A 15,928-nucleotide genomic window follows, 5' to 3' on the forward strand; every position below is an offset into this window, starting at 1 on the left:
TATACATTTAGGTATTTACAGTATTTAACTTGTGGTTGTCTGTTATGATGCACTGTGTCTTTTAGTGTAGTAAACATCACTTTGGATTTTGTAATATTCTGTCCAATGATAATAAAGGTTGTTTTATCTATTCTATCATATATATTCTATTGTATTTCTAGTAGCAGTGGAGCAGAAGCATTTTTTCTTCTATCTCTCTCCCCTCCTCCAACTCTGAGTTCACCAAACAGGCCCAGTGTGTGTGTGTGTGTGTGTGTGTGAGTGTGTGTGAGCTCTCAGAATGAGTTCCAGACCTGCACGGCCACAAAAATAATCCTGTCCACCGCCCACCCACCCGCCACCCCCCCTTCGCCTGGTTGGAGTTGGGGTGGGGTCTTTGGGTCTTTGGGTGAGGCTTTCTTTCAAAGTCTCATAAAGAAAATCAACTTTCAGCAGGAACTCAGTGTGAAACTAGTTCAAACATCGGCCGAGTGCTTTCAAAGCTCTTTACTACAAGTGGCTCTGAGATTTGTTTGGAATAAAGTCACGGAAACTAAAAGAGAAGGACTTGTTATTTAGGCCACTCAGGTTTCATAAGTTCTGTCAGAGAAATGATGCAACAACGAACAGCCCGTGATGAATCTTATGAGCTGTGACTTTCTTGTTTTTATCAACTGAAACAATAACAAGACACTCAGAGGCTCCAGCTCTGATTCATCCACCGGGTCGACTTCAGCTGAAGATGAAGAAACATATTGATGCTCGGTTCAACTGTGGTTGTTTCAGATGATTCTGCTTTTTTTCCTTTGTGTAAAAAAAACACAACAAAACACTTCATCCACAGTCCCATTCACCCATCAGTGAGTCACATCGTTGCCCACATGCATGTGAGTGAGCAGGAATCGAACACGAAGACACGACAGTACGGAGACTGACTCATGTGACTTCACTCTTCTGTTCTTCATTCATTTTTTAACACAACATCTTATTATAAGTGGGGTTGAAACTATCCTGTGATGAAATCTAATCTAATTCAATTCAATAAGAAACAATGAAACGTGACAATCAGTCGTTTAAACCCAAGAAGAAAAAAAGAAGAAGCAAAAACTCAAATTCCAGCAGCTTGAGTCTCTGCATCTGTTTGGTATCCCTTTATTTGCCATTTCCTATCATTATTATTATTATTATTATAATGATGATGATGATCAGAATAATTCTCGTTCTGTATACGCCAGACAGTTCCTATTTATGAGTAACGTGTGTTTAAATCTTACCTGGTAGGAAAGGAATGATCCTGCGCTTCGGGTCTTTCTGACCTCCCTCCACTGGGAATTTATCCAGCAGCTCCATCTGAAAAACAACAAATTCAACATTATTAGTTAGCACATAAGGTATTTACACTCACACATAAAACATATAAACATGCATTTCACATTCACCACACACACACACAACAGGATAGCAGCTGAGCCTAGAGAGGAAGGGCTCTTTTTTTTTTTTTTTTTCCTTTTTTTACAAATCAGCAGTTCCTACAAGGAATTCGGCCAATAAAGGAAAAAGCTGCCAGTGATTAGGAACGAACTGAGCAGATGGTTTGGTTTTTCCTCTCTTGCCTCGTGTGCTGCTGTAGCTGAGCGTTGGTGTGTGAGCAGCGAGCCACCACTGACATAGTGGAACATTTCTGTTACCATAATCAACCAGTGGCTCCTTGTGTTTTTCCTCCACCACCACCACCATTTGGAGCTTTTTGTCTTGTTTTATTTTATTTTTTTTAACTCAATCTTACAGTGTCTGATTCAACATGTTGGATCTTGTTTCTGTCTCCTTCTGTCGCATCAACTACAGTTTCTATCATGTTGTCTTTTCGTCTCTGTGCAGCTGAGGCCTATAATAAAAAGACACCTGGTCACACTCAGCCATGAACTCTCTCACTCTCTTTGTGACACCTGCAAACCTTTTGTAGTAAAATAACTTGGCTCAACTCAATAAGCAGAACAGAGGAGTTGTTTGGAAATTTGTGTCCACATGACAGGCTGCGTGAAAAATTCAGAAAACACTTGATGTCTTTGTCCAAAACTAAATTTGATTTGACCAGAGAAAAGTGGTGTTGTTTTGAGGGCTGTGATGATAACAGGACGACATCATGAGGGATTATTTCTCCCAGTCTCTCATTATTTTTTGTGCAAGATTTAGTCATCATCTTCACTGACTGCCAGTTGTCTTGTAGTCTTTTTACTTTAGCCCAGTCCCTGCACACACTCAGACACACACACACTTGCAGCTCGCTTTCAATGCACACATGCACACAGAGAAAACCAGTGAAGTGAAATACAAGACCAATAAAAACTTTATGGATTTTTTCTGATGGTCCATCCATGTATCTGTGTGTCAGACAGAGGGATGGAGAGGGAGCATCTCTAGAATGAAACTACACGACTTTAGAAAAGAAAGCATGAGGACGCAATGTTTGTTTTTTTAGTTAAGCATTAACTGAACCCAGAGTGACTCTATACTGTCTGATCTTCTGTTTCCTATAAGACAAACAACATAATTACAGAGTGAGAAGGCCTGCAGCAGAGTCCGTGTCCTTTGACAGAGCGAGCACACAATGACATTAGTGACATTTCTGACTCTGCTCTGTTCAATGTTAACCAGATAACACCATTGGATTTATCTACCAAGGCCGTGCTACAGAGGCCTTTGAGGGTCAAACTGAGTAAATTCACTAAATATCTAAACCAAGGATGATTTCATCCCTGCCACAGTTTAATGTCTCTGAACTTTAGAGGGAAAGAGAGACAGACATTTGTCACTGCTGTATATTTATTCTCAGCAGCTACATGTCAGATCTCACAGCCAGTGTGTGTGTGTTTGTGTTTGTGCATAAATAAGTTTTTGTCTTTTCTCTGCCAAAGATCTTTGATGCATTATGTATGACAGGTTTTGTATTTTTGGTTTGGAGACTCTGTTTATCCCATATTTGACAGGGAGAAGCCTCCAGCTTCCTGTCAACACGGCATTAGCCTCCTCTGGTCCACCTGCTCCTGAATCTGAATTCATATGTAGGATTGTGTAAGACAGTTTTCAAAGTGGGTGGTAAAAATGAATTATTATAATTTGAGCATTATTATAAAATATAATTTATAATACTATCGAACCCTTATTTGCCATGCTCATCTTTCTAATTGCCTGCTAGCCAAAATATCATTCATGACGTTATAAACTGTTAGTGTTGACCTGCTGGTTTGCTTCTGACATCAAACTCTGTGGGTTTGCAAAGGGGGCAAGAAGCTAATGCTATTCAGGGGCTTTGGCGTAGAAAAGTTTGTAGGACGACTGACTGACTGACTGACTGACTGAGTGATGGAGTTACATCATCATGGGTCAGCTGACTGCGATGTGACTGAGTGATGATGTTTCATCATTGTCGGTCAAGCATATGTTGGAGTTTCCCTGCTGGACGTTGCCTTTGCAAAATAATTTTGCCTTTTTTTGGCTGAATTTACCGACTTTTCAGACCCAGTGAGTCAGAAACCAACACATTTAGCAACATTTTGGGAAAAAAAATTCTTGAGAAGAGAGTCACTCTGTAAATGTGTAAATAACAAGGCTGGGCTTTCCCTCATGTGACTGTACAACTCTGAGTGATAGGTCTACAAGTAAATACATCTAACACCACACACAGCCGTTGTTTTATCAGGCGATGTTGTGGTTTTTAAAAATCTGCAGCTTGGAAACTAGTTTAAGCGACTGCCTGTAACATGTTAGATTTAATGAGCCGTGTCTCACTGTTTCATACAGTATTTGTTGAAAAAACACAACTGTATTAAATAATCATGTATATGTGAGCACAGAGAGTTGGAGAGAATCAAACAGCTGACATCCAGCTATATATTAGGTTTTAACTCGGCCTTGTTGATATGAACTTTGGTCATTGCAATATAATCCAATAGTTCTTCCAGCTTTCGAGCAATAAAAACAAAGTCGAATCAAGATGTCACAGAAATGTCCTTTGAATGCAAATGTGAGAGAAACAATAAGTGAGACTGAGCCAAAACCAACAGGGGGTGGTGTAATATGAGGCGAGGTGATGCAGAGGTGATACAGAGCGAGAGAGAGCGGTGCCAGAGAGTCTTTTCTAATGGTTTTTATGGACTGATTCAGTGTAGTCAGGTGCCAAAGAGGCCTCGTTGCCTTAAAACAATACGAGGGATAACATTTTCAACAAATTACTGGAGTAGATAGAACAGATAGAGCTTCATACTTTAATATTCTGTGGAAAACACAGATGGAACAACTTGATTAGATAAAACCAAAGACATGTTGACGTTGGATATTAAAATTTTAAATAAATAAAAAATACACTGTAAGAGATAGAGGGAGAAATAGAACAAACTCAGCATCAGAGTGGCTCCACATCCAAACTCCATATTGACCATATATTATAAAAGGCCTGTCAGCATCTGGGTTATCACAGACATCTGGATGGCAAAGCACCAGTCAGCAAAAAAAAGAAAAAACATCACTATACTGTATGTTCAAACATAAAAGATGACATATGTGTTTTACAGATCTCCAGCTGTTTCCTACCAGCCTTTGTTTTCTCAGCTTCATGAAACACACACACCCACACACACAGAAGTTCAACCAAGCTCATTTTAACCTAATCCTTAAACCCACTAATGATCTGCTCTCCCAACTCAATGGATTTCGATAATTTCCTCTCTTTAGAAATTAGTGGAACAACAACAACACCAACAAGCAGCCCATTGTGATAAATCCAGTCAACATTTCCAAACAATAGCTGACAAAGCTGGTGCAACTTAATTAATCCTTAACCCTATGTTTTCACAAATCATAACTTAGATCTGGTTGAAAAATAAAACATTATATTATACTGTGTGTGCACTACATATTTGCAGCGATCAGGCTTCAGGCATGAATATCAAACCACATACGGGTGCACTTAAATGATTCTCATTGGCTCCGACTGCCAAAGCTCAGCATCATAAAGTTAAAGCCACAATTTCCCCTGTTAAACAAAAAAACAACAAACTAAACTAAAGGAAGAAGAGGAGAAGAGAGGGAGAGAGAGGGAGAAAGAGAGGGAGCGAGAGCCACAACCCTCCTTTTGTTGAAAGGCAAAGTTAAATAAACAAGGTCTTTTTAGGTCACGTCAGTCTTCAAGTGTTTGAGTTTTAATGATACGACAAAAGGGAAGAAAGAGCCACTCGACTCACAAAAACATCACTCTGCTGGACCGCAGGTTCAGACATGACTGATGCAACGATACCACCTTAAGAGACGGTACGAACCTACAGACAGAGACAGAAGAGCCGGCTGCCCTCCTCTCATTGTAATTGTTCCCATGTGTCTGAGTGGAGTGAGTGCAGCAGCAGCAGCAGATAGACACACCCAGCCTCTGTGTTGACTCTGATATGTATCTGCTCTGTAATCAGAGAACCAGAACAAGGCATCAGCCCAGAGAGAAGACGGCTCTTCAAAATACCAGTTACATCATTGCAGCCAAGCATCAAATATTCATCCTCGGCAGGCGGACGGGGGGGAGAGACTCATGTGGAGTCAACTCCACAGGCTATTATGAAGTGTGTTCTTTTAAATAGTCGTAGAGATGAAGAAACACTGACACTGTAACAACAAATATACTGCATAATATAATCTGCAGATGTCACATTTAGAATTACATTAGCAATTCAATCTATAAACTCATAAAGTTAAAGCAGAAGTAAGTGATATATTTGTGTTAATATAAGTCTTAAATAGTTATATCTTCCGACAGCAATCACTTATATAGAGTGTTTGGACCGAAACACGGGTCTGTCAGTCACTCTGCTCTGCTCTGAGCCGAGGAGAAAACATTTATCGTATCCTACAGTTTTTATCCAATGAGGAGAGAGAACGGCATGCAGGGCTGTGTGTGCAGCCAAGGGACGCCGTGAATGTGGTGACGTAGCGACGAGGACTGTTATGGTGCGTTCAAGGCAACTCGTAACTCGTGTTTTTCCGACCTGTGAAGTCATACCAGTTCGATCTGGTACGAGTTCACCGGTCGGAAGTTACGAGTGGCCGTTATAGTGACTTTCACCGGTAAAACAGGTCGGAAAAACACGAGTGGGTTGCCTGGAACGCTACAAAGTCGTAAGTTGTGACTTGAAGCTGTAATTTACGGTTTCAAAAGCCTGCCTGGAACGCAGCATTAGCCAAAACGACCGGATCGCTTACTTCTGCTTTAATTCAAATCTGAACCTGCAAAGTGACTTTTTTCACAACTAGTAGGTCATCAATAAACTTTAATTTGCAAGGAAACTGAATAATAAAAAGAGACACATGTAAACTGTTAACAATCCATTCACAACACACAGTCTCTTAACTGTGTTGTAATGTGTCAATGTTGATTATAGCACTAATTATAATAATAAAACAACAACACTTTGACTCTTGAGTCTGAATTTGATTGACTGACTTTCGACCAACAGCTGTGAAGCAGGGATTTTAAAGAGGAGGAACAACCCTCTGTATTGTCAACACGTCCTTTAATATTCCCCATGATACTGTAAATCTTTTAAACACTGTTCAATCTTCCACCAGTCTGTAATTTGTCTGGTCCAGATCCGCTCTAACCGCATCATCAGGCCTCGAATAAAGAAGGAGGGGAGATATAAAAGAACAATGGCCGCTCTCTTCACCACAGTCGTCCTCTGATTCATTCATTCATTCATTCACTCACTGTAGACTCGATTAGGTCATTGTTAACCCTTTACAGGAAACCTACATCCATGGTGGGCTGAACTGTCTACGCTCCAGTTTAATGTACCGTATCATACACATAATCAACAGTTTATTAGCAGTGGAATCGAACCTGACTGATGCTGATGTGCAACACAGCTGTTTGTAAACATAAAATCCAGACACAACACTGACCACTCATCCCAAAATAACTTCCAATGATCACTGTTCCTGTTTTCCAAAAATGTGAATGTGCATGAATAAATAGTTTCTGTTCTTACTGTGATTAAGACCAAGTTTCCCTGTGCTGTACATGCTCATGTTAATTTATTATGCTTATGTTACCATAGCAGTAAAAACACAGAGCTGAATCTCTGGTGACACGTGGACGACTCCTGTGTCTAATGAGTTCAGTTTACATATTATCTGGTATTCATCATTTTAATGTGACACTCTCACTCGGTCCCTGTGGAGCCGTGTTTGTCAGGTTCACCTGAATAAAGTGGTTTGATGTTGGATCTTCATCTTCAATAATATCCTCCTGTTGCTAAAGCTAATGTCTGTCCTATAGCCTACCTACATATCCTGTTCCTATAAAAACAACTTAAAGGGGGATTATGCAAATCCCGTAGTTTTTTTTTTTATTGCTCTACGGAGCTCCCCCTACAGTTTCAGAGTGCATATTTTCACTGTTGTAAAAACTCATAGATAACCCAGCTCCCCCCCTCCCCCGCTAGCCATGTGCATTTGTTTTCAACAAAGCCGGCGAGAAGACAATCCAGGGAGCGATGTCTATCAGTAATATCAGAGGTGCTGATCTTGCAAGGTTGGTTTTTGGCCAACAGACTGTAGGTGGAAGGCAGAGAGCCTCCATTCTCCCCCGTAACAAGTCAATTAACCATCACGATTACTCTGAAGCCGTTTAATCAAGGTCAAAATCTTGCATAGTTCCTCTAAAACATAAAAAGAGTGCATGGATAATGTATATCTTAGGGTATATGGACTTACTAAATGTACCTTTTCAAAACACATTTTGGTTTTGTCACTGCTCTGCTGAAGGATGCACACTGTGCATTTATATAAAAAATAATCACAGTACAAAGTTTTTAGTTTGCTCATGAAATAAAAACAGCTGCTTGGTTAAATTCATGCAGCAGACAGCCCCACCACCCTGTGGCAAAATGACTCCCCCCCTCCACCCCCCGTTTAAAATGTTTGTTAGTGCATCACTGCAGATGGAAACTATGTGAGTCGTCTGTCTCAGTAAATAAGACGTGATGTGTTGCATTTTGTTTCCAACAACTTTAAAAGTAAAAGTTTCTCCTGCATCCAGACGTTCAGTGGACACGTGTGCAGCATGGAAACTGTTCTACAGTGACATGGAAACAAAACTGTACAGCAGTGAGGACGAGTCGACCCTCCACACTTTCCATCTTCTTGAAGCAGCAGAAGTTTCGTCTATTTCTGTTTCACAGTGAAACACAGAGGGGGGAAAAAATACAGTCACAGCTTTTAAATCAAACAACTCCGCCTCATTGAGAGAGAGTTCATTAACTCTGCAGCGACACAGAGAGTCTGGGTTGGATGTTTGGGTGAGAAGCAGCAGATATATCTCAGATGAGGAGAGAGCGTCTGGCAATAGCACTTTTTTTTTTTTTTTTTTATCACCTCTGCTAACGGGTAAATACTTTAATCTGACAGGAGAATCATTACAGGGTGAGTCAGAGCTACAGAGCTGCTTTTAAAGAGATAACAGGTAATTATCCTCTGCAGGGTTTCTTCTTCTTCTTCTCCTTATCACCAGGATCACTGTCTGGATTTAACTTGTTTTATAAAAAAGGGAACATTACAGATAAGTGTTGTCTGGATATATAAAGATGTGAATATGTAGATTGATATCAGCTATAAGGATTAGAGTAGAGAACACCCCTGAATAGAGCTAGAAACATGTGGTGAAGTCAGACTGAGTGAATAAACAGTCTGTGGTCAAGTGAATTGTTAGTGACGGGATGTGATGAATAACACTTCCTGTCTGGCTTCGGACTCATCAAAGACGCTTTATGGATCATTAAAACATCTTTTCTCTGTTATAAAAGAACCACTCCTGAATCAACAGCATCCAGTGAGAGAACGAGGGATGACGGGAAAGGGATGAGAGGAGGATGGCAGGAAATGAAGACACGTCGTTGTGAGGAAACGAGTGACGCAGCTCGATGTCATCATCATCATCATCATCCTGTCCTGACACCTGCGACCACGCCCAGAGTTCAAGAGAAATGAAGTGACATGAACACGGTGACGCAATTCTCCCACTTTATCACCTTTTATCACCAGGACCTCACGCCACAAGAACAGTTTCTTCCCCTCTGCAGTCAGCCTATTGAACAATGCCCCAGTTCCCCCTAAATAACCCTAAACCTATGGACAGTCACTCTGCACTACAACATTTTGCACAATAACTTATTTAGTAGTATTTGTATATATATTTATTCTATTCTTTTATATAGTATATGTGTATATATCGTATACGGTGTGCATATTTCCTTTTTGTTTTTGTATATAGTATGCGTATCTTTTGCACTAGAATTTTTTCATTCATTCATTCTATTTTATTTTATTTAAATTTTTAATTCTCTAAATTCTCATTCTATTCTATTTTTTGGTACTTTTATGTTTGCACCTGACACCAAGACAAGTTCCTCGTGCTGTAAACTGACCTTTACTGCTCTTGGCAATAAAACTGTTCTGATTCTGATTTTTAGACTCATGTTTCCAAAGTGACGGCCACGACAGACGCTGGTGTTTAAAACTCACTCGAGTGTCAGTTTTAGTGTGATGGAAGCAGAGACTGAGTTTCCTGTATAGGATGTGAGGAACCAGAGGAAGTCAGTGGGTTCACTTCCTGTTCACCTGTGGAGATATGACTCATGCTCCCTGCAACAGTCGTTCTGCATTTCAATCATCTCCGAGCTACCTTACATTTCTGCTCAAAGTTGGCTGACAGTTGGAAAAATAAAGTAACATACAAAAAGTCCAAATACTACATCTTATATTGAATGGCCCAACACCACTGACTTGAGCTGCTGCTGCTGCTGCTGCTCTTATTGCCAAACCTAACAGGAGATAAGAGACGGGCCTGGACTCTGCAGCTGAGTTTATCTACATCTCCGTCACCACCGAGAGTCGACCCTCTGGGCTGTCGACACAGCAGGAAGCAGCTGAGAGCGTGGTCGGGGTAAATGCAGCCAGGAATGCCCCCCAGCTGAAAATAACTCATTTATATATATGTTATGCCTGTCTCATTCAATCCAGTGCCACTGATCTGATGCTGTGTGTCTAAAGTCATTTGTATGACCAAAATGAATGAAACAAGCACAGGATTAAAGATCCATGACAGCTAACTTTTTTTTATTTTTTTTTATTAATATCCGTGCATGTTTTAAAGAAGCGCACAAATCACTACAACATGTACGTTTGTGATTAAGCCTGATATCACAATGACTTTATCCTGTGCTAAGATTTATTGCTTCTTTCCAGTCCCATGCTGAAACAAAAAAACTTCAAATGCCTCATAATCTCCTCGTATCACCTCATCACATCACTGACAGGATCTAAAAACTCTTCTTCTTGGAAGATGAAACTGCAATTAATGAATGTTCAACACTGGAAATCTCCCACCAAACTTTCCAGTGCAGATTCGTTGAATCACATCTAAATCTGATGTGGTTTTCTCTCCTTAGAACTTTAAATCATTTAAAGGGGAACTCTGCTAAGTCCAGTTGCTGTTTTGCTAACCCTCCTCCCTCCCTCCCACCCGGCCATGTGCATTTGTTTTCAACAGAGCCGGTGAGAAGGCAATCCATGGAGCGGTGGATAACTTATATATCATATACAAAGTTACGATGTGTATATTTGTGTAGTTTTATCTGTCATAAGCAACAGATTATAGATTATGGGGTGTGTTTGTGTCGTGGTGCCGTCGAGACGAGAGCTGGGACACCGGGTCGGAGGCTCTGATCTTACAAGGTTGGTTTGCAACCAAGAGACGCTAGGTAGAAAGACACTGACAGGATAGTTTCCCTGGATTGACTACGTGCTCATTAAAAGCAGTTGCCTCTCTCTCTGCTTTCTCAGAGTCAGTGCTCTCCAAGCTCAGATGTGCACGGGGGCTATACGTGTCCATTATACCTTCAAAAGAGGAAGTGAAAACCAGTAAACTAATGAGATTCCCTCATTGTGCAACACACACACACACAACGCTGACGTCCGAGGGTGATTCAGACATTTCTGTGGTCATCAGTGCAGTCGCTGCATTCATCACCGTCCTGGGTTTAACTGCACCGGGACATTTTCCGATTCCTCTCGTACAATATAATTACCAGTGTCATCTGGAGGGAGCTGCTCTGTGCTCCTACTGGCCTGGACTGATCCTTACTGGTGGAAAACTTAAAACCTGTCACCTTCCTTTCAATACAAGACATGCAACTGCACTCAACACACACACACACACACAGCTGCAGTATAAAACAGACACAGACAAATTTACTCACCTGCAGGTCAAAGAACTTGCTGTAGCGTCTGTAAATGATTTCTGTGCTGCCATCGCTCCAGGACACTTTGATGATGTAAACCTGGGAAAACAGAGGTTGAGAGATCAGTGGGACAACAAATAACCATTATTATTATTATTAAAGCAGAAGTAAGCGGAATATTTGCGTTAATATAAGTCTTAAATAATTATATCTTCCGACAGCAATCACTTATATAGAGTGTTTGGTCTGAAACACAGGTCTGTCAGTCACTCTGCTCTGTTGTAAGCCGAGGAGAAAACTTTCCTTGTATCCTACAACCTTTATCCAATGAGGAGAGAGAACGGCATAAAGGGGCGGTCCTCTCTGTGTGTGCAGCCAAGGGATGTGCGTGAATGTGGTGACGTAGGGACGAGGGCGGGGACTGCTAACTCCATCGGCTGACAGAAAGTTAGCCAAAACGACCGGATCGCTTACTTCTGCTTTAAGATCCTGATGATGCAACCCGCCTGGGGCATCTCTCCTGACTCATAGTGCCAGTAATCTGCAGAGCTGTGACTTCTGAACAGCCAACCGCCATCCGTTCACACAAAACACGACAGGGAAATCCGATTATTTCATTTCCCATTCCCATCACTTCCTGAGGAAGTGGCATTTGGCAAGGAAGTAATTAAAACCCTGAACCTGCGTCAAACCTCAGATTCTATCACAGTAAAGAACAAAAATCAACAACGCTGGAACATCATGAAGCATTTAAACCAAAAAGCATCTCGTCTAAACGCTGCAGCCCGGAGGCAACAGGCTTCAACAGTTCTTCGTTTTCTTCCCAGAGGATGAAGCGGAGGGGAGAGGCAGGGAGGTGATCGGAAACTCCCGGGTGGCTCGGTGTGTCTGGCTCGACGCTGCTGGCTCCACTCCCAGACCTTCTCCGGCCTCGCCTCCTCTTTCAGGGCTCTGAAGTCGGATACAGCAACGGATGGACAGACCACTACAGCAAAGTCTAAACTCAGTGTAGAAACTTTAACTAATAGAGGCTCTATTTAGCTATATACACATTAAAACGATGCTGAAATATGGATTTATTCTTGCCACAGGGTGAAGAACGAAGTGAAGCATCATTTCACCTACTGTACAATTCAATGAACCTGCCAGCGATTTTCATTTCCCTTTGCAGATCCAGCTTTTGTTTACATGTAACATGGCGGGCGGACACCGAAGAGCAGCTATCGTAACGTTGGTCGAGCGTCTGTATGGACGTCACCAAGACACTCTCAGATTTAATTTCGGAAGTCCCTGAGACGCCATCGCTTCTGCAAAACTACAACAACCACATCTGTTGACATTCGTTTTCCGTCGCTCTGCAGACGTCATCTGGATCGTTTGCTCTGATTGGTTGGAGCTCTGTCCAGTCCAATCTTGGAGGTCAGAGGTGAATTACAACTTCACCAGATCCATGCTCATACATCAAATGAGACGGAGATGCAGTCTGACGTTAGCCAGGCTATGACATAATGGGACTGGTAATAAAATCTTCTTATATCTCCATCTTTACTCTGCACTGTTTCCTTTTCTTTGCGATGGGCTGACTGGACTCAGATGAGGTTTTTAAGTTGCTTTTTTTCCTGCTCTTAACCACACCTCAGATTTCTAGGAGTGGGGTTGGGTGGGTGTTATAGGTGGGGTGTTAGGTGGGTAATGTGTCCGGCCTGGCTGTGTATAGCAAGAATGAGAGAGAGCGAGCGAGTGGGAGAGAGCGAGCACCAGAGGCACAGAACAACATGAGCTGCAGAGCAAACAGACAGATGGAGAAGTCACAGGACCTGGAGAACTCTGTGTCCTTGACCGTTCACACCCTCAGTGGTGTGAAGCCTGTTGGTGCCTCCACCCATCCACACACACACACACACACACACACATATGTACATGGATGCAATCCGGAAATATGCATGATCTGAGGGGCACGCTGCATGTATAACACCAACACCTGCTAAGGACCTGGCAGCGAGGCCTCGTCCTGTTGGCTCTCTACATCCTATGATGTCATACGTGTTACTTTTAAGCTGTGCACCGACAAAAAAAAACAAAAAAAAAACAGATGCATCGTCCACCATCCGTTCACCATCCATCCACCCCCTCTACACTCACACTCACTTTCACATGAGCCTGATAAAAGCTCCATTGTTCATGATTTGCAGAAAAATGATAAATGAGTCTTTGTCTTTTGGAGATTTTTTTTCTTTTTTTTTCTTGTCTCCCACTCAGACTCTGCTTGGAAAAAAACATCCACTCTCTGCTTCTCTTCTACCTACTTTCCCCCTCTCTGACTATATAGTCAATACAGTACAGATCCAGATACCCTTAATGAGATGAGTGCAGCATTATCACATGACAACCTTTATAGGCATCAGGATCCTTGTGTCTTGTAAAGTCAGCACCATGCAGCTGCAGGACTCGGCTTGTTCTGTGTGTAAATAACCTGATTAAATGAACGTGTTTGATCAGAATAAAATCGCCAAACCAGAGTCGTATAAAGCTACGAGCGCTGTGTGACATATGTCCCTGTCCCTGTTGTTCAAACACAGTTTTTGCGTTTGCTGTGATGACCTTTAAGAGCACCGTGATCAGGACTTCCTGCTTATCAGCGCCTGCAGGTATTTTATTCTTAATTGAAGCGTCTGGAGCATGACGAAGCCTAACTGCATCCACATGAGGATTAGTGAGGAGGTTTTTGTGGACGGCAGTGATTTGCCTATTAGGGATGTTTTCAGGGTCTCTTCTGCTTCTGTGGTGACACACACAAACACACACACGCACACACATACACACGTGGCACTGGGCACAGCAGCAGGACTGAAGGAGCCTCTGTTCAAGCTGCAGGAGCTGAGAGAAACAGCTCAACACTTATATATGATATGAACATGAGAATCCATCAAGATCACTGAGCGACTGGAGGATGAGTAGACAGAGAAAAGGGTCAGAGGTCACACGAGCCAGACGATCCAAAACAACTCTGACCTCTCAAGTCTAGTGGGAATAGAAAATAAATCTTCTTTTTCCTGATTCAGCAGTTTTTTAGAAAAAAAAACAAAAAACTTAAACTGTAAAAACTATAAAGGCAAAACTTCAAAGGGACTGTGTCTCTTTAAGTTTCTCAAACTTCCACCTCTTTCCTTCACTAATTGATCGGTTTATCTATTGATTGACAGTGTTGTTAATAATCCTTATAATAAACCAAGGACCCACAGATGTTAAACTTCTCTCAGACCCAGAGCTGTAAACTCTCTGTCCAGCTCGGCTGATTTTGCTGAGCTGTAATCTGACACTCTCTTTGTTTTTACTTTGGCCCAGTGGAAAAACGACAGAGGAGCCGCACCAACTTCACGATCTGCTGTTCGAGTCCCGCAGCGAAAAGCGATCTGTTGTGATTATTAGAAAAAATAAGAAAAAATAAAAGAAACCCCACTTACATAGTGTTTGTTGGGATTCCGTCTCTTCTGGACATCTTGCACTAATACTTCTTGCACGGTGCGCCGCGGCATGATGTCCTCCTCCTCCTTCCTCCGCTTGGGTCTCCGTTCACAGAGAAATAAAAATAGAATAGAATAAAATAAAATAAAAACTGGGTTTATTGGAGGAGAAAGTTGAGAGGCCGACGCTCCTTGGTCATCAGCGCCGCTCGGTTCCTCCTTCTTCGACAGCGACTGAAGCTTTTCCCCCAAACAGCTGCGTCAGATTTCCTGCCCCACATTCAGCCACAAGTTAAGACTCGGACGCCTCCGACGCTCTGACTCCCCCCTCCCCGCCCCCGACGGCTCCTCTCGCTGCCTTGTGCCGTCCCGCTGACGGCTCCCCGACCAACACTCCCAGCCTATCCCAGCTCGCCCACTCCCAGCCCCTCCGCGTCACGGCGAGAGAACCGCAGGCTGCAGACCGAGACACCGAGCCCGGGCTCCTGCAGACAGACAGATCACTGGCTGGTGGCAACGTTTATCCAAACGCTTTTAATATTAATCATCATCTTTAAAAAGGCGTTTAAAGAGTTAAATCTCTGTGTAGCTTCACAGTGAGGAGGAGAGGGGCAGCACCGGAAGGAGGAGGAGGAGGAGCTGTATCAGAATCACCGGCACATGAAAGGGGGTTAGTAGCTGAGACCTTTGTCCATTTTAGGGGAGAGTGGGGTAAGTTGAGCCACTTTTTGTATTCAGGATCACTACATCAAGACAATTACAGTTTTGTTCCTAACTAACACATCTGCATATATTTCAGGATGTTTTGCATCCCTACAAATGAACAGAATGAGTGTAAATATAACTGTTTTTAAAATATAGCATGTTCAAAAAAGTGGTCTTGAATGGGGTAAGTTGACCATAGGAGTGGGGTAAATTGATCTTCTACCTCCCCCTTTACTTAATATTTCACCCGTCCAGGCTACAGGTGAACACAAACTGCAGGGACTTCCTGCTGAGCCACCAACTCACTGAGATTTGGGGAGTTTTGCAATTACGTGGCATCTTGGGAAGAATCCCAGATATTTTTCTTTGAAAGTAAAGTTTGGCACACTATAAACAACTTTTCCTGTTTATAGGAACATACTTACTGTAATCACAAACATACAGAATCTTGATTTAATCATTTGGACATATACAGCCAAAATATATTCACTAAGTGTATAG

At 42.2% G+C, this 15,928-nt stretch overlaps 1 protein-coding gene across 3 annotated transcripts in view; it reads right to left on the minus strand.

Annotated features, from left to right (window-relative positions):
* The window catches only part of sh3pxd2b (SH3 and PX domains 2B), a 41,363-nt gene extending 26,313 nt beyond the window's left edge, over positions 1-15,050 (minus strand). For 2 of the 3 annotated variants that reach the window (XM_083986531.1, XM_083986530.1), the window contains exons 1-3: positions 14,723-15,050; positions 11,277-11,357; positions 1,254-1,329 (exon numbers count right to left, since the gene is read on the minus strand). In XM_083986531.1, the coding sequence (XP_083842657.1) occupies positions 1,254-1,329; positions 11,277-11,357; positions 14,723-14,794 (229 nt within the window). In that variant the 5' untranslated portion in view covers positions 14,795-15,050. Of the gene's footprint in view, positions 1-1,253; positions 1,330-11,105; positions 11,228-11,276; positions 11,358-14,722 lie in introns of those variants that run through there. The other variant, XM_083986532.1, reaches the window with a different exon arrangement.
* Between the last annotated feature and the right edge of the window lie 878 nt (positions 15,051-15,928).

This window comes from Trachurus trachurus, assembly GCF_905171665.1.
Source record: "Trachurus trachurus genome assembly, chromosome: 14".
NCBI lineage: Eukaryota > Metazoa > Chordata > Actinopteri > Carangiformes > Carangidae > Trachurus > Trachurus trachurus.